Below are 21,829 nucleotides of genomic sequence, written 5' to 3' on the forward strand. Positions count from 1 at the left end.
CACGGTGTCCCAGGACGTGGCAGGCCCAGCCAACGCACGTGCACAGGCAGAATGGGGGGCTGTTGCTGCTGGGTTAGCTACCAGGTGGGATTGACCCTGGCCATCAGCTCAGCTGCATGGATAGCTGCTGACACATCCTGACATGGCACCGGCCGAGGTGGGAGGTGAGCTTGTGCTGTTCTGGGTCATGATGCCTCCTGGCTGCGCAGAGGCAGGTCGCCTTCCTTTGGCCTTGTTGAATGAGTACAGCTCTAACTGCTCTGGGGAGTGGGAGGGTGAAGTGGACCCAAGAGCTCTCACTCTGACCTCCATGGCCTGTCTCATGTCACTCGCATGACCCATTCTCCTGTTGTATCCCTGGACCCAGCCCTCTCTGGCCTCCAGGAGCAGGGAGTGATAGGCATCAGGGTGGTCCAGCTTGGGGTTGAGGCACAGTGGTCCAGAGGCTGGCCCAGGACACAGGCTCACAGAACCCAGTCTGGAGAACCAAGGGGGTCTTGCTGGGACCTCCTGCCCTATGCAAGAGTCCCCAGAGTGTCCCACTGACCATCCACATGCCGCTGTTTAAAAACAGCTTTATTGGAATGGAATTTGCACATCACAGAATTCACCCGTTAAAAATATACGATTCAGTGGTTTTAGCATACGTATAGGGTTGTGCATCTATCGCCACAGCCCAATTTTAGACTGTTTTGATCACCCCAGAAAGAAACCCCATGCCCATTCACAGTCATTCTCCATTTTCTCCTCCACCAGTCCTAGGCAACCACGAATCTACTTTCTATCTCTATGAATCTGCCTGTTCTGGACATTTCATAAATATGGAATTGTTCAATATGTGGTCTTTTGTCCCTGGCCTCTTTCACTGAACACGATGTTTTTGAGATTCCCCCACATTGTTGCATGTATAAGCAACTTCATTCCTTTTTATTGCCAAAGACTATGCCACTGTATTTCGTGTCACCCATTCAGCAGTTGATGGACATTTGGGTTTTTCCACTTTTTGGCTAGTATGAATAAGGCTGCTATGAATAGTTGTGTACAAGCCTTTATGTGGACATATGTTTTTACTTCTCTTGGGCAAATATCTAGAGTGGAATTCCTGAGTCATGTAACTCTATGTTTAGCATTTTGAGTAACTGCCATGCCATTTTCCAAGTGATTGTGCTATTTTACATTTGCATCAGCGTTCTATGAGGGTTCTCGCCAACACTTGTTACTATCTGTTTATCTTTAAAATTACAGCCATTTTAGTGCAGTGGTATCTGAGTGTGTTTTCGATTTGTATTTCCTGGATTACTAGCTGTTGGGCATCCCTTCATGTGCTTATTGGCCATTTCCATGTTATCTTTGGAGAAATGTTTGTTCAAATCCTCTGTTCATTTTAAAATTGGGTTATTTGTCTTATTATGAGTTATGAGAGTTCTTTTTTCCAAATACAAGCTCTTTATCAGATTTACGACTTGCAAATATTTTCTCCCAGTCTTTGGGTTGTCTTTTCACCTTATTGACAGTGTTATTTATTTATTTATTTTTGAGACGGAGTCTCGCTCTGTCACACAGGCTGGAGTGCAGTGGCGCAATCTTGGCTCACTGCAACCTCTACCTCCCAGGTTCAAGTGATTCTCCTGCCTCAGCCTCCCAAGTAGCTGGGATTACAGTCACGCACCGCCACACCCAGCTAATTTTGTATTTTCAGTAGAGACAGGGCTTCACCATGCTGGCCAGGTCGGTCTCGAACTCCTGACCTGAAGTTATCTGCCTGCCTCAGTCTCCCAAAGTGGTGGGATTACAGGCATGAGCCACTGTGCCCGGCCAACAGTGCTATTTTAACTCTGAAAGTTTTAAACCTTGTTGAAGTCCAGTATATTACTTTTTTTCCTTAATGGCTTGTAGTGTTGTTGTCACAGCTAAGAAACCATTGCTGAACCCAAAGTCAGAAAGATTTACCCGTGTGTTTTCTAGGCGTTTTGGTTCTTACATTTAGATATGTGATCCAGTGCGAGTTAATTTTTGAGAGAGGTCCAACTTCATTTTTTTTTTTTTTGATATCTAGTTGTTCTAGCACATTTGTTGAAAGACAGTATTTTTCCCATTAACTTGTTTTTGTGCCATTGTCAAAAATCAATTGATCATCAATAGAGGGGATTAATTCTGGACTCTCAATTCTGTCCCACTTATCTGTATGCCCGTCCTTATGCTAGTAACACATTGCCTTGATTACTGCAGCTTTGTAGTAAGTTTGGAAACTGAGAAGTGTGTCTTCCAACTTTGCTCTTTTTCAGAATTGTTTTGTCTAGTCTATATTCCTTGAATTGCCATACAAATTTTTAGAATGAGTTTGTCAGTTTTTGCAAACAGAACAAAACAACACAGCCGGAGAGGTCAGAAATGGTCAGATTCTGGTGAGATTTAGAAAATAACATTGGCAGGATTTGGGGCCAAGGATGACCCTCAGGGTTCTGGCTTGAGGAGCTGATGACTGAAGAGGGGAAGAGGAAAACCCCAAGTCACATAAGGAGCAGATATTGTGGGCAGAGAGGAAGCAAAAAGGAGAGGACATCTGACATGGGGTGGCCGGGTGGCCAGGAGGATCCTGTACAGGTGACCGACAAGGTCCGGGGCGAGTGTCTGCCACAGAAGCGGGGAACAGACACGCACCGCAGTGATGTCTAGTGAGCCCTCACATGCCCTGTGAACATGAAGCCGTCTGTTGTTCCAGTGGAGGGATGTGGGTGGAGGCCAGCTGTGGTGGGGAGTGAGGAAGAGTCAGCAAGAAGCGTAGTTACGAAGCAGGAGGAGATGGAGAGGGGGCTGGGCAGGGACGTGCGGTCCAAAGAGACTGTGTTTTTAAACATGGATGCCTCAAGCCTGTTGAAGAGTTGGGAAGAGTAGTTCAATATTCCGGAAGAATGGAGGGAAGAGTTGATATTCCTGGGAACTTTAACTGACAGCGGGAAGGAGGTGGGTATAAAGTCCAGATGGACAAGCCAGCTCAGCAGGGAGGCAAGACCCCATCTCCTGTGCTGGAGACGGAGGAGGGCTGAGGGGTGCACGGGAGAATGGAGGTGGGGGCTCCTCTCAAGTGAGTACCCTTCCCCTCTTTGCTGAGGGGCAGGTGGTAACAGCTCCTGGCCCCAAAGGCAGCCCTAGTTACCAGAGATGCAAAACCTAGTGAAGACTGAAAACATTTGGCTTTCCATACTTACCACCTGGCCTCTCACTCAGCCTTCCTGTTATTTTGTTCTTGTTTTTAGAGTGGGGAGGTTTTGCACAGTGGAAGGGGGGCGGGTTGCCAGGGCTGGAGTGGATCAGAGCTAACCGCCACAGGGACTCCCACCCGGAGGCCCAGGGGATGCGCCATGGGGCCAGGTGGGCTCAGGCCAGATTCCAGGCCACCCAGCCAGCATGAAAGCAGCCACGGTTGCCCGTGGGGGGTCCCCCAGGGGGTTGTGCGTGGAGTGGCCACAGTGCCAGTGCAAGGAGGAAGTGTGTGCTGGCCGTGGGTCAGCCGGCAGCTGTGGTGTTATAGCTCTGGGACAAGGGGGCTCTCCTTGCCATGACAAAAGAAGGGAACCTTGGGTTAGGCCAGCAGCACTGCCTGGGAAGAGCCCAACAGAGCGCTGGCTCTCGGTGGAAACGTCCTGTCTGGGGCCTGGGTCAGGCTGGTCTCCAGTTTGCAGTGCTGCTGAGTTGGAAAAAGAGGGCTTCATTAGGAGAAGACAGACGGGGGGCTGCAGCTCAGCTCTGCATGTCTCCCTGGCCTGTGATGGAGTCTCTGGCCAGTGAGGGGTGGTTCCCTCTCCTCTGGACCTTTGTGCATCAGTCTCAGCTTAGCAGGCCCTGTTTGTTTCCTGAGTTTTTCTGCCCACCAGAGCCCCATAAAAGTGAGCCTGGGGCCACTGTGGGGACAGGTGTGGGGGTGACCTTGAGCAGGCAGGACTCCAGGTGCTGGGGCCGCTGTGGGGACAGATGTGGGGGTGACCTTGAGCAGGCGGGACTCCAGGTGCAAAGACGTCGGGTCCCTAGAGAGGGGTCCCAGCCAGCGCCACCCTCTGGGTGCCGGGAGCTGATCCCGAGAAGCTTGTTTTCCAGGAGACATGCTCAGGATGTAGCGGTCTCTGATGTTCCATTTCTCATTTGCATCCACTAGCAGGGATTCAGATTAACTCACGAGAAACTCAATAACCCAAGAGAACAGGCTCGTCTGGATGAAAACCTCCACTTCACTTCAGATTCCCGACAAGAAAGGCCACGGTGATGGCAACAGCACTGACATCCTCATGGGTTCACTTCCAGGCTCCGTCCGTGCATGTCTCTCCATCTCCAAATAATTATTCCCCTCCCACTTTATGGGTGAAGAACTTAAGTCTCAGAGAGGGTAGTGACCTGCTGCTCAGGTCTGAGTTGGCGGCAGTGCCCTGTGGGAGCTTTGGGGACCCTTGTTCCCACCACAGAGTGTCCATGGAGCAGCAGGACTTCTGGAAGGGCGTCTTTATGGAACACCTCCATGTTTCTGTGGAGAGATTTCCTGTAGCATGTGGCCCCGGCATCCACGTTTCTGTGGAGAGATTTCCTGTAGCATGTGGCCCCGGCATCCACTTTTCCGTGGAGAGATTTCCTGTAGCATGTGGCCCTGGCATCCACGATTCCGTGGAGAGTGTTCCTGTAGCATGTGGCCCTGGCATCCACGTTTCTGTGGAGAGTTTTCCCGTAGCATGTGGCCCCGGCATCCATGTTTCTGTGGAGAGATTTCCTGTAGCACATGGCCCCGGCATCCACGTTTCTGTGGAGAGTTTTCCTGTAGCATGTGGCCCTGGCATCCACGTTTCCGTGGAGAGTTTTCTTGTAGCACGTGGCCCCGGCATCCACATTTCTGTGGAGAGTTTTCCTGTAGCACGTGGCCCTGGCATGTTGTTTTGGTGCATGGGGGCTTAATGTGCTGCCAGGGATGCTGACTGAGCAGCGCCTACAGACAGGAGAGCTTTGTCTGGGGTGGAGCCTACTGAACCCATGGGGCAGGGTTTGGCCATACACAGGCCCCAGTTGGGGACCAAGAGGGCCGCAGGAGAAGAACTGGCATACCTTACTGGGCTTCTAGTAGTGATCGTCGTTTGCTGCCAAGACATTTCCTGGAAAAGGGAGGCTAAATCATGTCAAGGTTGAGCTGGGTCCTCAGGTCCTCATAACGGAGGGTCTAAGCTTGGGGGTGTGTACTTTGATTACTTGTGTGCTCTGTATCCCAGGGTTGTGGTGCAAAGGCTTTCACCAGGTGCCATTCTGCTCTTTTGCCCAGAGAAGCTCAGTGGCTTTGCTGCCTCAGGGAGGCAGGAGTAGCTCTTTGGAGGAGCAGTTGATCCCCGGGATGCTAGTGCTTTGCCTGAGCAGATGTGGGGCCTCAGGGCCTCAGGACTTCAGAGCCCAGGGCTGACTGACCTAGGGACAGGAGTGTAAGGGATGTGGGCAATGAAGAATTCCACAGGGCTGTATTTCCAGACTCCCATGGGTGGTTGTGGGTGGAGAAGCCCCAGTGAGCTGGTTGTCTCCCACCAAACAAAACTGGAGCTCCCTTTGCAGAGACTCTTGCAGTTCATGTCCACATGGCTTCTCTGAGAAGCAGGAGAGACTCAGCGCAGAACTCAGGGGAGTTGCACTCGGGAGAGGCAGCGTCTCCTCTGGAGCACACAGACCTTATGTCCATCCCTCCAGCTGTCAGCCAGACATGCCCCAGTTGTCCTGCATCTTTACATATGTAATGGTAACAAGAAATTCTGCTTGAGCCTTGCCAGTCAGCCCAGTGAGCAGGTTTCTGCAGCATCTTGTCTCCTGGGGTAGATACTCAGAAAGTGAGCCCCGTGCACTTTGGGGCCTTGTCTCTCACCTTCTGTTGTCACATAAAAAGAGACACAGAGGACCCCACGCCCCATCTTCAGAGTGTGAAGCACACTCCCCGGCTGACACAATTCTTGTCGGTTCACTTACGGAATCTTCCAATATGTTTTTCCTCCCTATACCCCACATCCCTGTCACAGAGTTGAGAACTGGATTACCTGGTGGGCAGGCTGGGCCCCAGTCAGAGGCCCCTCACACTGGCTCAGTGCAGATGACCAGTGGCAGTTGGGAACCCAGGAGGCCTAGAGATCTTGGGTGATGGGGAAGCTCCCGCAGCTCCCTCCTCTCTAGTCCAGGCAGCGGAGCATGCGGTGGGAACCCTGTCATCTCAGCGATGGCCTGCGGGTGACTTACAGCTCAATGAGGGGAGGCACAGAGTAGGTGCACACAGTAGGTGCCGAATCTGAGTGGTTTTATTCGTTCCTCTGTAGACCTCGTATTACGCTGTCTCCTTGACAACCAAATCTGCTTTCCTCTGTGTTTATGCTCCGGAAGGTAATCTGAAGCCCTTTAATGGGATGGAAGCATTTCCAGATAAGAAGAGGGTGCTGTGGCCAGAGCCACAGGGCTGCCTGGGGCCGGGAGTGGCCAGAATCCTAGAGAAGAATTGCATTTGGGGATGCACATCAGAAACATGAGGAAAAGAAAGAAAGTGGGTGGGAATAGCGTGCCTTCGGCAGAATCCAAACTCACTTCCAAGGCGAAGCCAGAGCAGAACGCGAGAATATTCATTTCCTATTTCATTGTTGGTTACTTAATGACCTTCCTTTGAAATGCTGCAGTTATGTAGAAAGCAGGTTGTCATGGAAACGGGGAGTGACGTGCAGGGAGTAGGTACACAATGCGTTTCTTTGTCATGTCCAGCTGATGCGTTCAGCCTCTGCTCAGACATGGGAATTTATGTGAGGAATTAAATATTAACTGGAGGCATTGCCCTGGAGAGAGGCAGAAACACAGGGTGAGAAAAGATGCTGGAAACCAGGGCAAAGAGCATGCTGGGGCCCCCGGGATCCTGCGGGAGGCAAAGCTGATTTGAGACCATGGGTGGGTCTCACTTTCTTCAATCAATGGGCTCCAGAGAAGTCGTGCAAAACAATCTTCTTTTTCAAATGCATATGTACTGTACATTCTTTTGAGGGGCAGAAGGATCTGGTTGTAATGCGAATAATTACTCATTAGTCAGCTCATTTTCAAAGTTGGAGGGGTGACATGCCAAGTTTTCTCAAGGTGGCTCTCAGCTGCCTTGTCCCAGCACTCTGCTGGCTGTGGTTGTCAGTGGGAACCAACACCTACCCAAGGCGTGTTCCATGAAACGGCACCAGAGCTGGGACAACGGTGCAGGGGACTGTAGGAAGACTCCAGGGAGGCCCCGAATTGGAGAGAAATTGTCTCTTGTCCCTGAAGCAGCCATGGACCCATGACCTTTTCTGTTTTTCCGGTGGATTCCAGGAAATAGGGATTGAATATATGATGTTAAAAAAGTGCCTCAAGTCTCTCACTTTCTCCCCTTGAGCCAGCACGGCTGGCTCCCACCAAGCTTTCCTTTTCTGACCCTAACCCTTTTTAAACCCTCAGAAAATGAGTTCCGGGGTGAGCTGCTAAATCAGAGGTGGACACACGGAGGCAAGGCCAGCAGCTGCAGGACCGCAAGACACCTTCTGGGCAGACACTGCAAGGTGAGGCATGAGAGGGCAGCCTCTGTCGTGGGCCCCACCCCATGGCTGCTGCGCAAAGCCTCCCTTCAGCTGCAGGCACGAAGCATGGAGGCGACTTTTGGTCTGATCCTCACCAGAGTCCAGGTTAGGTGAAGGATAAATGGGGACTAGGATCAGCAATGATCTGGTCACTTTAAAATTAAGGGAAGAAAAATGACTCTGAGTAGATCAAAACTAAAATGTGACCCCAGGCTGGGCCCGGTGGCTCACACCTGTAATCCCAGCACTTTGGGAGGCTGAGGCAGGTGGATCACTTGAGGTCAAGAGTTCAAGACCAGCCTGGCCAACATGGTGAAACCCCGTCTTTACTAAAAATACCAAAAATTAGCCGGGCATGGTGGCACGCGCCTGTAATCCCAGCTACTGGGGAGGCTGAGGCAGGAGAATCACTTGAACCTGGGAGACGGAGGTTGCAGTGACCCAAGATTGTGCCACTGCACTCCAGCCTGGGTGACAGAGCAAGACTCCATCTCAGAAAACAAGCAAGCAAGCAAACAAAAAAACCCACCAAAATGAAAATGTGACCCCAGAGTCTCACCTCCCTGCTTTAAGGTATGATCACGTCTGGGCTCTGTGATGTGCCTGAGCAACTGTTCTCTATTCACCCTGCTTTTACCTGGCCAGGCTGAGAATCCCTATAGGATCTGACAGCAGAGATTGCTGGCAGGAACTTATGAAGTCTGTTGGCCTTGTTTTATTTCGATCTTCCTACGGGGAGGCAGATGGTGCAAGCCGTTCTTATGCCTTCCCAGGGTATAAGATCTCTCCTCGGGGACATTCGCGAACTGTGATATCACATGTGCTTACAGCCACTGTTCTCCACCACCAACCCTCTAATTCTAGAACTTCCCACCAATACTCTCTGGATGAGGCCAGGTCCCCAGGGTCAGGTGACCCTCACAGCTGGAAGTAGAGGCTGACAACAGGCTTAGATTGAAGCCCTTCCCAGAGATCAGATTCTGACCTCTTTTTTCTTTTTTGCATGTAGATGCACTCCAGCAAGGATCCAGCTGTGACTCAGGGCATGGCTCAAGGACAGTGATGGCGTAGGGTGTAGGCAAGGAGGGCTGTGCAGTTGCAGTGGGAACTTCATTTGGGGGTGCTTGTATTTCACTCTCAAAACCCAACCTTTTTCTTTTGAATCTGGTGGCGAGAATGTACATTTTAATGGGTCTGTCATAGACACCTTGTTAAGCACCTCCGCTCATATTTTGACTCCCACAGGATTATCAGTGCTCTGCTGATCCATATTGGGGCCTGAGGCACAAGGAAGAGTCAGTAATATTGATCCTGTCTTTATTTAAAGTTTTGGTATCTTGTTTATTAGGGGTTTTTTGCATCATGTTGATGTTTCTAAATATTGAATTAAAATATTATTTATCTTGATCATTGAGTTTTTGGCCTCATTCCCCTTGCCCTACCCCAAATCCTGAGGATTCACATAGTGCTGTACTGGCATGCGATCATGTGAGCATGAAAGTTGCTTGATTTGAGGCCAGGGGCTCTGCATGCAGTGTTATCTACAAATGTCTGGTGCCATGTCAGGGGTGGGTGGGAAGATTTTTGTCTCCCCCTGGCCCAGGCATGACAAACTCAGAGAGTTTGGGACCTACCATGACAACCCATGGCTTGTTCAAAGTGCTGCTTCTGTGAACAAAGCCAGGGGCCCATGCCCAGGTTCTCGTGGCATCACCAGCTCTTTCATCACTGCTCTGTTCGAGGGTCATTTCCCTTCATTTCTTGCAGATAGGGCCTGAGTTACTGCTCTGAATAGAGAAGCTAAGATGAAAAGTGTGCCAGAGAAGGCGAGAGGATGAGAAAGGGTCGACTGCCTGGAGGACAGTGGGGCAGGTGCAGGAGCAGGTGGAATCTCCTGACTAAGAGGCTGAGGAGGGGGTAAGCCGTGGTCACAGTGTGGGATGTCACACAGCCACAGCAGCATCGGGGTTAGCCTTCCAGAGGCTGGCTTAGGACAGGAGATGGGTGAGGTGAGGAGCCAGCATGGGAGGGCAGTGAACACACAAACCCTGTGTGTTCACAGGACCGTGACAGCCTGCGGCACGCCTCTGAGTTCAGCACCAGGCATGTGGACAGCTCAGGACCGATTGGAAGGGGCTGCCAGAAAAGTCAGGTGGTGGTGTGTCGGGGTGTGCAGGCACTGATGGTAGCTCCTCAACCCCCTTCTTGCAAAATATTCAGAGATATAGAATCAAGGAAAAGATCAGTTGCATGGCCATTCAGCCAACCCTTCTTCCTGCCACCCAGGGCAGGGGGTGCCTCTGGCAAGGACTACTGGATGGAGGCTCCTGCAAGGGAAGGAGCTGCCACTGGGTATGGCCCTTCTGGCCTCTCTTTATGTTGTTGGATTCTATCCTGGTTGGGTGTGCTGGAGTTTTTAACAGATGGTTGCAGATATGGCTGCTTCATCAGGGTATCCGTTATGTAGCTCTAATGTTTGATTTGAGAGTGAAGTGAGCCAGTATCCCATGCTTAGAGCTGTCAAGAGAACCCCTTCTCAGACGTGTGTTAAATAATGCCCCATGGAGGTGTCCTTTCTATATCCCAAGGAGGAGGCTGGTCTATTCTGCTGAATTTGTCAGGAGAATTTCAGAATTTCAGACATGCAACAGGACATCACCCAATGTGGGGACAGAACTATCTCTGCAAGGAACCAAGGGTACTGTGATGGCTGCCAGTGGGGTTCAGGGGTGAGGACATATGGTTTAGCCTCAGAGATCAAGAGAGTGGAAAGCAGGATGTGTGCTGAGGTCACCGACTTTCTATATCTGTTCTGTGGGCCGAGCTGGCAGGCAGGTCCATGCTCTAAAGAAAGGGAAGGGGAGGGCTGTGGACGCAGCAGAAGATCCTCCTGGGATACTCGGGAGGGGAGCAACACAGATGCTTGAATGCTGCTCTTGGATCGTTGAGTGGGAACGTGGACCTTCCACCATACTGTCTGCTGTAATGGCTTCACAGCAGTGACAGGGAAGTTGATGCTGCCCTCAGTACATAAATGAGAGAAGAAAACAGGCCAGACCATGGCTCTGTCTTTCTCCCCTCCCCTCGCTGCAGAGAAGTGAGACTGAATGTGTACTGTTGGAGCCAGGCCGGGGCGGGGGGTGACAGCCGGTTTCTGGCCACCTCCTCACCCCCCGTCTTCATTGGCCCCTCCCTTCTGGGAAGCGGCTGCCTATGGTCTGCTGGGACTCAGCAGGTGCTCTCCCTCTTCTTCTAGGTCTCTGGGAGGAAAACCATTATGCAAGAGGTTCAACCGTCCCACCAAGACACTATAACCTATGTAATTTTATGGATTTTTAAAGAATAGTTGTAAGTCCATCCTAATTCTCCAGATTTGCTGGCTGTCAGAACACATTTAAAATAAAATAAAACACCACTGTGTCTCCTTCTCTGGCCCAGGGCTGGGGTGAATGGCCCCCGTGGTGTCAGAGTGCCCGGAACCCCCCAGCTCAGGGTTCCCACATATGGCCTCTGTGCAGCCCCTCTGACCACGGCTCCCCACACACCCCAGCCCCAGGGTTTCAGAGATGTTTCTGACTGTCCCCATTTATTCATTCATCCGCCTGTCCATCCACCCATCCTTAAATGCTATGCACTAAGCAGCTGTCTGGAGGAGAGACAATGACCTTACAACCATGAACGAATGAGCTCATTTCAGATTGAGATGAGGACTGTGAGGGAAGCAAACAGGCACAAGGTGGAGACTGAGAGGAGCTGGGAAGAGGCAGGGTGCTGGCCACCTAAGAATGCTCCCAGCTCTACCTCTGGAGTGCCTCCCACCCCAAATGTCCTCAGGTCACTGACCCATTCACCCTCCCCATCCCTGCCTGGCTCTCAACCCTTAGCAGAGCTCCCTGTTTCTTGAACTTTCCCCTGAGCACTCCCTGCCTCCCTGGGGTGATGTACAAACCTTGGAATGCCAGGCTGGTGCCCCTCAGGGCCAGGACACCCTCCTGCTGGGGCCGGGCTTCAGCCAGGATTCTGTCCTTTGACCGGCCCCGGGCCATTGGTGCAGAAGGGCTGTGATGGGGGTTGAGGGAGGAAGCTGTCCAGCCCTGAGGACCCTGTCCTGGGAGGAAGCATGAAAAAGGAATGAAAGAGGCAGAGAGAGAGACAGAGAGGGAGTCAGTGAGTGAGTGAGGAGAAATGGGTGTCCCTGAGCTGGGGCCCGGGAAGGAGTGAGGAGACACAGCCTCTGGGGGCGAAGGTGGAAGTTGGCACAAAGCCTGTTGGGCTTCATGGAAAATCTCCAACCCTGACATCTTTGGCAGCTGAGTGTACCATTTCCCCTTAGACGTTAGACACGAGTGGTTTGTTACTGGCTATGTGTCTGGGTTCTTTTCATTTTTTTTTTTTGAGACGGAGTCTTGCTCTGTCACCCAGGCGGGAGTGCAGTGGTGCAATCTCAGCTCACCTCAACCTTCGCCTCGCGGGTTCAGGTGATTCTTGTGCCTCAGCCTCCCAGGTAGCTGGGACTACAGGCGGCTGCCACCACACCTGGCTAATTTTTGTATTTTTAGTAGAGTCAGGTTTCACCATGCCTGCCTCGGCCTCCCAAAGTGCTGGGATTACAGGCGTGAGCCACCATGCCCGGCCCTGTTTCTGGGTTCTGAGTGTATTTGTCACAGCTGCAGCCTGAGTCCAGATCCCTCTGCAGGTTTCAAGACTGCTTACTGCATTGGCTTGTTTTGGTTCCTGAGTTTGTAAACACCCAACTCAGGGCACTCTGTTTTGGCAAGGCCAGCAAGCAGATGAGTCTGGAAAAGGGGCTGGTCTTCGTAGCATGTCATGGTGAGAACTGTGTGTGTGTGTGTGTGTGTGTGTGTGTGTGTGTGTATATATATATATTTGGTTTTTTTTTTGAGACGGAGTCTCACTCTATCGCCCAGGCTGGAGTGCAGTGGTGCAATCTCGGCTCACTGCAACCTCTGCCTCCTGGGTTCAAGTGATCCTCCTGCCTCAGCCTCCCAAGTAGCTGAGACTACAGGCATGCGCCACCACACCTGACTAATTTTTGTATTTTCAGTAGAGACGGGGTTTCACCCTGTTGGCCAGGCTGGTCATGAACTCCTGACCTCAAGTGATCCAGCCGCCTCAGTCTCTCAAAGTGCTGGGATTACAGACATGAGCCACCGTGCCCAGCCAGAACTATGTATGTTTTCAAAAGAGCTTACATGGTTAATCCTGACTTTACTAAAAAGAAATATAAAACAGAACAAAGTAAAAACACACTTTTGAGGAGACTGCTTTTATATGGCACTAAGAAAGCAAGTTAAATGGATGGACAAAGAGACAGTTCTCTTGGGTTAATTTGGCAATATACAATGTATTTGCATTTATTAATTATTCTCCTCCCCATAGTTTTCATGGTTTTCCTATTGAAGGCAGAACTATTGAAATATTAATTAGACCCTCAAGACATGCTCGCAGTGGCAGAATGAAGCTGGCAGTGGCAGAACGAAGTTGGCATTTGGAGAAACAGAGCAGACGTTCTTGAGAAAGGTTGCCGGCCCAGCAGTGAGAGTGGGTGATGGGGTCATTCTGCCTTTTCACTCTCAAGGGGAGAGGACGTTGGGCTATTTGTGGGTTGCACAAAAAAGAGACCTGGTTGGCTTATGTTTGGAACAAGTAAAGTGTGTTTTAAAAATCAATGAAAAATTGAGAAGTGTTTAATTTTCTTTGCATCATTGAGCTGCCCTTTAGGGCCCAGCTGTCATTGTGTGGTGGGGGCAGAAGGTCTGGGGGGCTGCCGCCCAGTGATCACCAAGGTGAGCCTGGGTGGTGCTGGGCACAGGGGCGCCCCCAGCACCTGCTCTCCATCTACCACATCATGGTGCCGATCTTGCGGCAGGAGGAGAGCAGAGAAATCACCTCTGAAGTGCTTTGACTTCTTTCGAAAAGAAAAGTGATGTAAATCAAGCAGTGCTGGTTTTGTCCAGATGCTTTCGCGTCAGCCGGCACTGCTGATTTCAAACAGCTCAGAAACCAGTGTCCCAAGTCACCCAGCTCTTATAGATTCATTCTCGTATTAAAGAGCCTGGTTTTTTTTTCGTCGGTAGTTCAGTTTTTTCCCTTTAAAAATCAAAGCTACATGCCCCTAAGAGAACTTCTCGCTTATTGACCAGTCAATGCAGATAAATTGCAAATGGTAAGGTGCTCAGCAGAAGGAGCGGCAGAGCTGTCAGCTTCATCAACGGGAGCTCACAGTTTTCAAGCAGCGCCCATTACACATCCCTGCAACCCTCTCTATTCTCTGCTCTTTGAATAATTTATCTGCAGGAAATCCAAATTGCCAAGGCACGCTTTAACCTAGCAGAATGCTTGCCAATATCCTTGGGATAACTGGCAAAAATAAATAAATAAATAAATAAAGCCGTAGATTGCATTTCAGCTGAGTGCAGGCACCGCGCAATCAGACGCATCAGCCCCATTGTACGTCCTGCGTCGGAAGGCATTGCGCACGGGCTCAGAGCAGACGACATTTGAAGGCTCATAAATGTAATGAAGTCCCTGTGACACCTGCTCCTCTCTTCACTTTAAATGTGAGCCATTGGTCCATGGGGAACCTCCGCTTTAAAAACAGAAATTGTAGTAATTGTCTTCCGTTCTATTGGAAGGCTGTAATAAACGCACAGCTCACAGCACTGTGCTCCACAGCCCGGAGTCGACAGGTTGCATAAATTACCCGGGTTTTGATTTTTCTTCCTTAACAAATCACATACATCATTGTATGTTAGTGCTGCTGCATGGGGGAGGTTCAATTTGCAAATTTCATCTTACTAATTGGGGAAATTCCTTTTTCTTTCTTCCCAGGTGGTACTGTAGACATTTGTCTCTTGCTGGCTTTCAGGAGCAAAAGCCCCATTTAATACGTGGGGGCTTCTGAGCCCCCTCCTGCTGCCTCTCTTCCTTTCTTCTGCTACTTCTTTCCACTCCCCTGCTTTCCCTTTGACGACCTCACGCACAGAGCCCTGGCAGCTCTGGCGTCTGTGGCCTGGGACAGGTGTGGATTTGCTGCCTCCCTTTCCCGACCACAGGTGATGGTGGTGGAGTCCAGCGCTCTCCTCTTGGGCCTCCCCTGTCCAGCTAGAGGTGCCCTCCCCCGCCTGGTGTGGCTCCCCGGGAAGGATGTTTTGCATGGAGTGTGTGGGATTTACCTGCCTTCCCAGATTTGTCATGAGTGACACAGGACAAGGATGCTGTGTGTGACCCTCACCACTGCCCAACATGTCCTTTCTGTGATTGCCACCCTCCTGGGGGCTCCCCCATTACTCCCTCGCAGGACAGTGCTGTGGGCAGCGTCCCCACGGAGGCTGGTCAGGTTCAAGGGTCACAGGTGGGGAGGGACACTGATAGGCTCAGGCAAGGCAGCCAGGCCCTCGAGGCCCAGAGAACATGTGGGCTGGGGCCGCTCCAGGTTGCCTGTTTCTCATGGGATGACCCTGGTGCGTGAGAGGCATTAACGCCTTCTGCTGTAGTGGGAAGAAAGGGCCCATGGGAAGCTGTGCTCTGGGGACACGTTGGGGTCAGAAGCTACTGGACGAGCCAGCACTGCCGCTGGTGGCTGAGTCTGTGGTGAGCGACCTGCCCTGATGCCTCAGCACCTGCCTGACCAGGTGAGCAGTGGGTGCTGCTCTGTGTCGGGCCCGGAGACCCTCATGGACAACGCATGGACATTCATCAGGCTTCAGTGGGGCAGGGCCCACACCTCGGCACTTGTTGGCAGGTGCAAACCTGGGGGCAGTGGGAGGGCACAGTGCACTCTACCCTGCTTGCCAAGGGCGAGGACATGCTGATGGGACAATTCCAGGCCTTGTAGAAGGTCCTTTCTCTACACCCTCCCACCTGCTGCTCCTGGCCCCAGGCCTTTCTTGTCCTGTGAGCCCATCCTTGTCATTCTGTGCCCAAAATCACCTTTGCTGTCAAAGCTTGAGCCAGAAAATGGCCAGACATTCCTGACGGCTCTGTACTCCAGAGGCACTGGCTGAGTTTTCTTGTTAACGTCGTGGTTTTTTGCTTGCAGATGAGCTTAGAAAATGAAGACAAGCGAGCTCGCACCCGATCCAAGGCCCTGCGAGGTGAGTGCAGCCCTCCCCTACTCCAGGGCTGTAAATGCCACTTTCCTCTGTGGTTTTCCTCAGGAGCACAAACCCCTAACCACACATGTGCAGAGATGCCCTGGGGACCTCAGGCCTCTTCAGCCTCGTTCATCCTCAGGGCTGCTGAGCTTTGAAGCTGGCATCTAAGAGGGCTGCTGAGGGGCCTTTGGCCCAGATGAACCTGCCTTGAGGGCAGAAATGTTGAGGCAGACCCAGCTCCATGGAGTGGGAGTAGAAGGCTCAGTTACGAGACCATTCTGTTTGGAAATGAGAGGCTGCCAGCCTTCCACCGCCAGCCCCCTTCCTTCCCAGGCGATCAGTCTTGGTGCTAATGGGGAATAGGAGGTTGCTGGGTTGAGCTGGAAGTGCAGTGGGAGGAGAGGGGGCTGAGGCCTTGCTCACTCTGCTAGGATCTGGGCCCCAACCCCTGGCCATATTTACCTCCCTGATATGGGCGGGGGCTTCCTGTTGTGCCCAAGCATCTCAGGTGTGCCTGCCCTGGTCAGAGCCCCGTGCATCTTTGCAGCCATCACTGAAGGACCAGTAACTTGGTCCAGTTGTTCTCTTCTCTGTCCAGCTTGATCTGGTGGTTTGTGTTTCCTGCCAAAAGCTGACTTCTATCTGCAATTAGAGAAAGAGATACCATCCCTGGCCCTGAGGTCCCAGAGATCCTGTCTGAGGTGGAGCATCTGTCCCACTCTGCAAAACTGCCAGGCTGCTCAGGGGAGCTTCTGGGGTGAGCACCAGGCTTGGGGGAGCAGCTCACTCTTTTGACCTTGGAGGACTCTCTGGGAGGTCAGGAAAGGGTGAGGGCCCCGGGGAAACTGCTCAGGTCTCACTGAGATTTGCCTCCACTTGTCCTTGGCAAACCTCTTGGCTGTTTAACTTAGTTTATGCTGTTAGGGCAATGAGCCTTTAAAATCACAATTCCCACATGTTTTCCCTGTTTCTCTCTTTTTCCCAGGACCCCCAGAGACCACAGCTGCAGACCTCAGGTAAGGAAGTCTTCCTGTTAGCACCAAGCGTCATCTATGTGCCTGTGACCCTGGAGATATCCTAAATGTCCCAAACGGGGTCTTCTTGGATTGGCCAAACACCCCTGGTGAGCCCCTGCTTTCCCTAAGGAGACTGCCTTTCTCCTGGCCACGTGTCCAGCTATCTTGGCCCCATCTCTACCTGTTCTCATCTCTGTCCTGGCCCCATCATGTGACATCATGTGGCACACCAGCATCATGGCAAGGACACGGATGTGCCCACACCTGGTCACCATGAGGACCTGGATTGTCACTGCGGTCCCCCAAACCAAAAACGAGCTGCTCTCTTAGCGGACCCTCAAAAGTGCTTCTGTGTCAGATGGTTGGAGGCCCAGTTCGGGGATGAGATGAAAGAAGGGGGTCTTCTACATCCTGAGTCTTCCATTGGCTCGGGATGCAAACAGCAGTTCTGTGTGCTGATGACCTGGCTGGCTGGCTGAGCTCTGTGACCATTTCCTTCCTGCTTCTTAGGGATACAGATTCTCAGGGCAGGGACCGTCTTATTGTTCAGCAGACAATTGAAGAGTGGATGGCTTCTGCCAGTCAGGAAAATGAGAGGACTGCAAAGTTCACTTTGTAAAAGTTTTGCAGAGGTGGGACAGGAAGACAGTGTCCCTCTGACACTTGAGGCCCCGTAACTTGGAGATGAAGGGGGAGGACTACGGGAGGGAGTTGGGGTGCTGCAAGCCCCAGGCTCTGCGTCAGTCACACATCACAGTCTTGATCTCTGGGAAGGTCATGGAAGCACTGCCTGGTGATGTTATTATCCTGTTTGTGAAGTGGGGAAACTGAGACTCCGGGGTTACTCTTCATCTAACCAGAAGAGCTGAATTGCATGTGCTACTTGATGGAAGCCGCACCCTGGGTAACAGGTGGGAGGGATGGGGTGGAACCTCAGCCAAACCAGGTTGTGTGCCAGCACTTCCAGTCTGGTGTCCTCAGCATCGCACCGGGTGCTCCCCAGAACACAGTCCTCCGAAGCACAGGGATCGGCTCCCTGGAAGGGAGACGTTGTCTGCTTGGCCAGCCTGCTGAAGAAGCGGTGATTGCGATGGCGAGAGATGCTCAGAGGGCCCCAAGGAAAGGGAAGAGGAGGTGCCACGTGGAGTCGCCCAGGGACACGGTACAGACAAAGACGGAGGAGAATCCCAGGCAAGGGTGCAGTGAGTGAGGCACAGGAGTTGAGGAAACTCCAGGCTTTTTTGGTAACGGAGTGTGGAGGAAGTTGAAAAGGCAAATACAAATGGCAGGGTGCTCTCTTGTAGCTTTGAAACAGCAGAAGGAAAAGTGACTCTCAAATAGACTGGTTTGTTTTGAAACATTCTGAGAGGACCTGTCCAGCCTAAGTGAGGGGTTCTGTGAGCATTTGGATTTTGATGCCCTCATCATGAGCCTTGTGGTCTCAACATACATATTTGGTAATAGTGAGACCCTTAAACTTTTTAATGGAGAAACTAGGGGAAAATGTGTTGACATCTAGTGTTCCAGCAACAATTTCTTCAGCAATTCTTCATTGCTGACAAGTGATGCTTAGAGTAAAATAGAACAAAGATGATGTTCCAAGGAATCAAATACATTCTGCACGGAAGGTACCATTCATTCCTGTATTCTCAAACATCTGCTGGCCACACGCTTCACGTGGGCATGCCTGTGGCTCGTGCTGGCTGACCGCGTGCCCCAGCCATCGTGGGAGCATTTACACCACAGAAATGGACTGATGATGTTTCCCCTCCCAAAGACCTGTTTACCAGCACACCCTGGGCTCTGACTGGACAAGCAGATGAGACCTCTGTCCTGCTGTGGCCCACGCTGTGGGTGCCAGAACAGGAAGCATGACCCACAGAGAAAACGCACTGTTGTGGTCTGTGAGAGGAGCATCACGTCCTGTGTGCAGACCGTGGCACTGGATGAGCTCATGGACACAGAGTCACCTGTCGGAAACCCCTGTGTGCAGGACTTTCTCTGTGGATGAGATACTCAACACCACATTGACTCAGAACTTCACAGGCTGCAGTGCCTAATCCCAGCTTGCCTCCCCACCAGCTCAGGCAGAGCTCCCAGGGAGACACTCCGTTGGTTGTTTACCAGGTGAGCTGAGGAGAGGTTGGACTTGGATCGAGTAGGACCCTGAGCTGCTATTTCCGACCTCGGAGCCCACTGGGAGTGCCTGAGCAAAGAAGCGGTTTGATGGTTTTTCCTTTCACCCCATTGGGAGAACTGATGACGTTTCAGCTTGTATTTTTGCCTGGGTCCATCTGTTGTCACATGGCCTCAGACTGGTTCTGCTGGAGGCAAAGACTAGGGAAGGTTAGGGTTGGGGTTAGTGTCTTTGAGACAGCGAGGCGCCAACAACACCGAGTTCAGGACCATCTCCAAGTTCAGAGAGAGAACACGTCTGTAGCTCACGCTTCCTCTTCTGGCGCCTTGCTCCTTGAGCCACTGGCCAACTCCCACCCAGACGACTGCCCCAGGAGAGGGAGGGAAGGCGGGGAAGGCAGTGTCTTCAAAGGCTAGTAGCTGAAGCATGGGGCTCCAGGCTGGGATTCAGCTCCTCTCCTGACTTGTCTTCTTTGACGCCTACTTTTCAAGTTTGGGTCCCTCAGAGCTGTCATGCAGGATGCCAGCTGAGGGGTGACTGTGAGCCACACCCTCTTCCCAGCCTCACGTGCATCCTTTCCTCACATCTCTGACACCAGTCCTAGTCAGAGCTGGGGAGTCAAGGCTGGGGAATTCCCTCCTTCCGGAGAAAAGAGGCTCGGGAGTCCTGGAGCCCTGGCTGTCTTCCTCTCCCTACAACTCTGGCCCTGAGCACCCAGAGGACATCAATCAGTAAACAAGAGCTGAGTGTGCTTGCAGGTGAACCGCAGGGCTGGCATCTGCCGGCATGACACCCCTGGAGGCCCTGGCTGGGTCTCTTGTCCACTTGGCTGTGGGGTGGGGAGCAGGCATCTAAGGGGTTTCCAGCTTCCTGTCCCGGAGTGGCCTTATCAGCTCCATGCACTTGGGCTCACAGCCCTGTCTCACACCCTCTGAGGCTGGGGCCGGAAGGTGCAGGCCCACCTTTCTGGGGACCAGGACTCTTCTGAGCTGAGGGTGATATGTTCAGGGCAGTCCAGTCCCCACAGGCCTCCACAGCAGCTGTCACCTAATTGCCTGATTAACTCAGTGATTTCATCGGCTAATTGGGACCTTAGCTTCAAACCCCCATTAACAAGGAGCTTTTTGTGAAAAGTCTCAAAGCTAGTTCTCCAAAGAGTGAAAGCAAGTGTGGGCCTGGATTTTAGAAGAGACTAGAAGCAGGGAGAGGTGGGTGGCAGCGGCGGCAACTCCCTCAGTTTGGAAAGGGAGCCCCCAGTCAAGTGTGGGGTGCCCTCCCTCTCTCCCTCTTCCTCCCTCTCTCCCTCTTCCTCCCTCTTCCCCTCCTTTCCCGTCTGGGTTCCTTCTTCCCTCCTGCCTCCCTCCTTCCCTCCCTTTCTGTCTTCTCGTTAACACACTCAAACCCCACCCCGGAAGGCTGCAGAGAACGTCCATCCACATGAGAGCTCCCCCACCCCATGGCTGCTGTTGAGCCAGGGGATAGGGTAAGGCCTGGATTCTGCTGATGGTTCTCCCTGAGGTAGTCGGGGAGGGTGGCCTGTCTGCAGTCAGGCCTGTGGTCAGTCGAATTAGAAACGATCAGAGGTGTCTGGATAGAGACTGGGGATGGCATTCTTTTCCCTGGGTCCCAGGTGTGGGGGCACCAGCCCTTACCTTCCTCCCTTCACAGGCTCCGGAAGATGTGCTCGGGTTTTGGAAAGAGCTCAGACTCACAACGCCAATCCTGCTAAAAGCAAGGTCTTCCCGTCTTGGCCAGGAAAGCCTCTCTCTTCCCACAAGGAGCGCAGGCTGGCCCCTCCCACCTGCCTTAGGTGACCTGGCACAGGCGTCTGGGTCTTACAATGGCAGCTCCTTGTAGTCCTTGAGCCGTGGATGCATCCGACAGCCCACAAGAGCCTGATATGTGGTGAACTCTGGCCTCACACTCCACACTGGCCCCTTTGTGCCTGAGGCAGCTGTGGGAGCTGTGGTCCTGCTGCCACATTGGTTGGCATAGTCAGTACTCATGCTCAGAAGTTTCCAGAGCTTCCTGCTGGTTTGGTTATATAGGGAGACAGATGATGGTTAAGGAAGAGGAACTCCTGGGTGTCCTGCCTTGTGCTTCTAGGGTGAGAGATGCAGGAAGGTCAGTATCACCCCCTCCCCAAACTGCCCTTCTTAGCACAGCCCAAAAGTCTTCCACCAAGGCAGATGCTGTCGGCTCCTGGTTCACTGGCCCTCCTGGCTTCTTTTCCCTGTGTGGAAGCTGGAACCCACACCAGCTACTGGTGGAATCTTCACCATCGTCTGTGGCTTGGGCCACAGATTCCTTTCTGCCCATCAGTCCTGGCTCAGTTTGCACGAAGGTCGCAGCTGGCAGGGAATGCAGAGGCTGTTGCCCTCGATGGCTGTAGGCCTTACAGCTTAGTGATGGCCACAGAGAACGCCAACTTTTGTGCTTTGGACTTGGGACCTCTTTAGAGAGGGGTACTGTGTTCAGGGCACCTCAGAGTGTCTTGTGTCCAGGCTCCTGGAAACCTGGTGGAATGCCTGCCGTAGGGAGCGCTCTGGGAGACTCTGGCGCTAGAAGTCTTGCTCTTACATATACACAGTCTTTAATTGAACACTCGTAAAACTGTAATGAGCCATTCATTTATTTGAATGGGGTGAGTTATTAATTTTCAGCAAACTGCAGGCAGCCGTTCTGAGATGAATCGTTTGGAGATAGTCTGCTCCCCAGGGTGAAGGTCTGCGATGGGCCCTGAGATCTGAGCCCATCGCCTGATGTGGCCTTGCCTTTTTATTTCCCCTCAGCTGCCCCACCCCAGGATGCACGGGCTCAGGGCACGTCCGGGGCAAGTACTCCAGGCACCGAAGGTAAGAGGACCCTTGGATCTCACAGAGATTCCTGGGCAGTAGATTTGGAGCCCCCTGCCCACTCTGCTCTAGGCCCTTTTGCAGATGGAGAACTTTCCATCTTTTTCCATGGCTCCCA

The 21,829-nt window shown here is 52.2% G+C and overlaps 1 protein-coding gene across 4 annotated transcripts in view; it reads left to right on the top strand.

Annotated features, from left to right (window-relative positions):
* Positions 1–21,829, top strand: part of MYT1 (myelin transcription factor 1) — a 76,883-nt gene that overhangs the window by 19,205 nt on the left and 35,849 nt on the right. For 3 of the 4 annotated variants that reach the window (XM_063658994.1, XM_063658995.1, XM_054468146.2), the window contains exons 2-5: positions 7,468–7,568; positions 15,649–15,703; positions 16,689–16,719; positions 21,649–21,711. In XM_063658994.1, coding sequence (XP_063515064.1) covers positions 7,468–7,568; positions 15,649–15,703; positions 16,689–16,719; positions 21,649–21,711 — 250 coding nt within the window. The remainder of the gene's footprint in view (positions 1–7,467; positions 7,569–15,648; positions 15,704–16,688; positions 16,720–21,648; positions 21,712–21,829) is intronic. The other variant, XM_054468144.1, reaches the window with a different exon arrangement.

The sequence above is a fragment of the Pongo pygmaeus genome, chromosome 21 (assembly GCF_028885625.2).
Source record: "Pongo pygmaeus isolate AG05252 chromosome 21, NHGRI_mPonPyg2-v2.0_pri, whole genome shotgun sequence".
Lineage (NCBI taxonomy): Eukaryota > Metazoa > Chordata > Mammalia > Primates > Hominidae > Pongo > Pongo pygmaeus.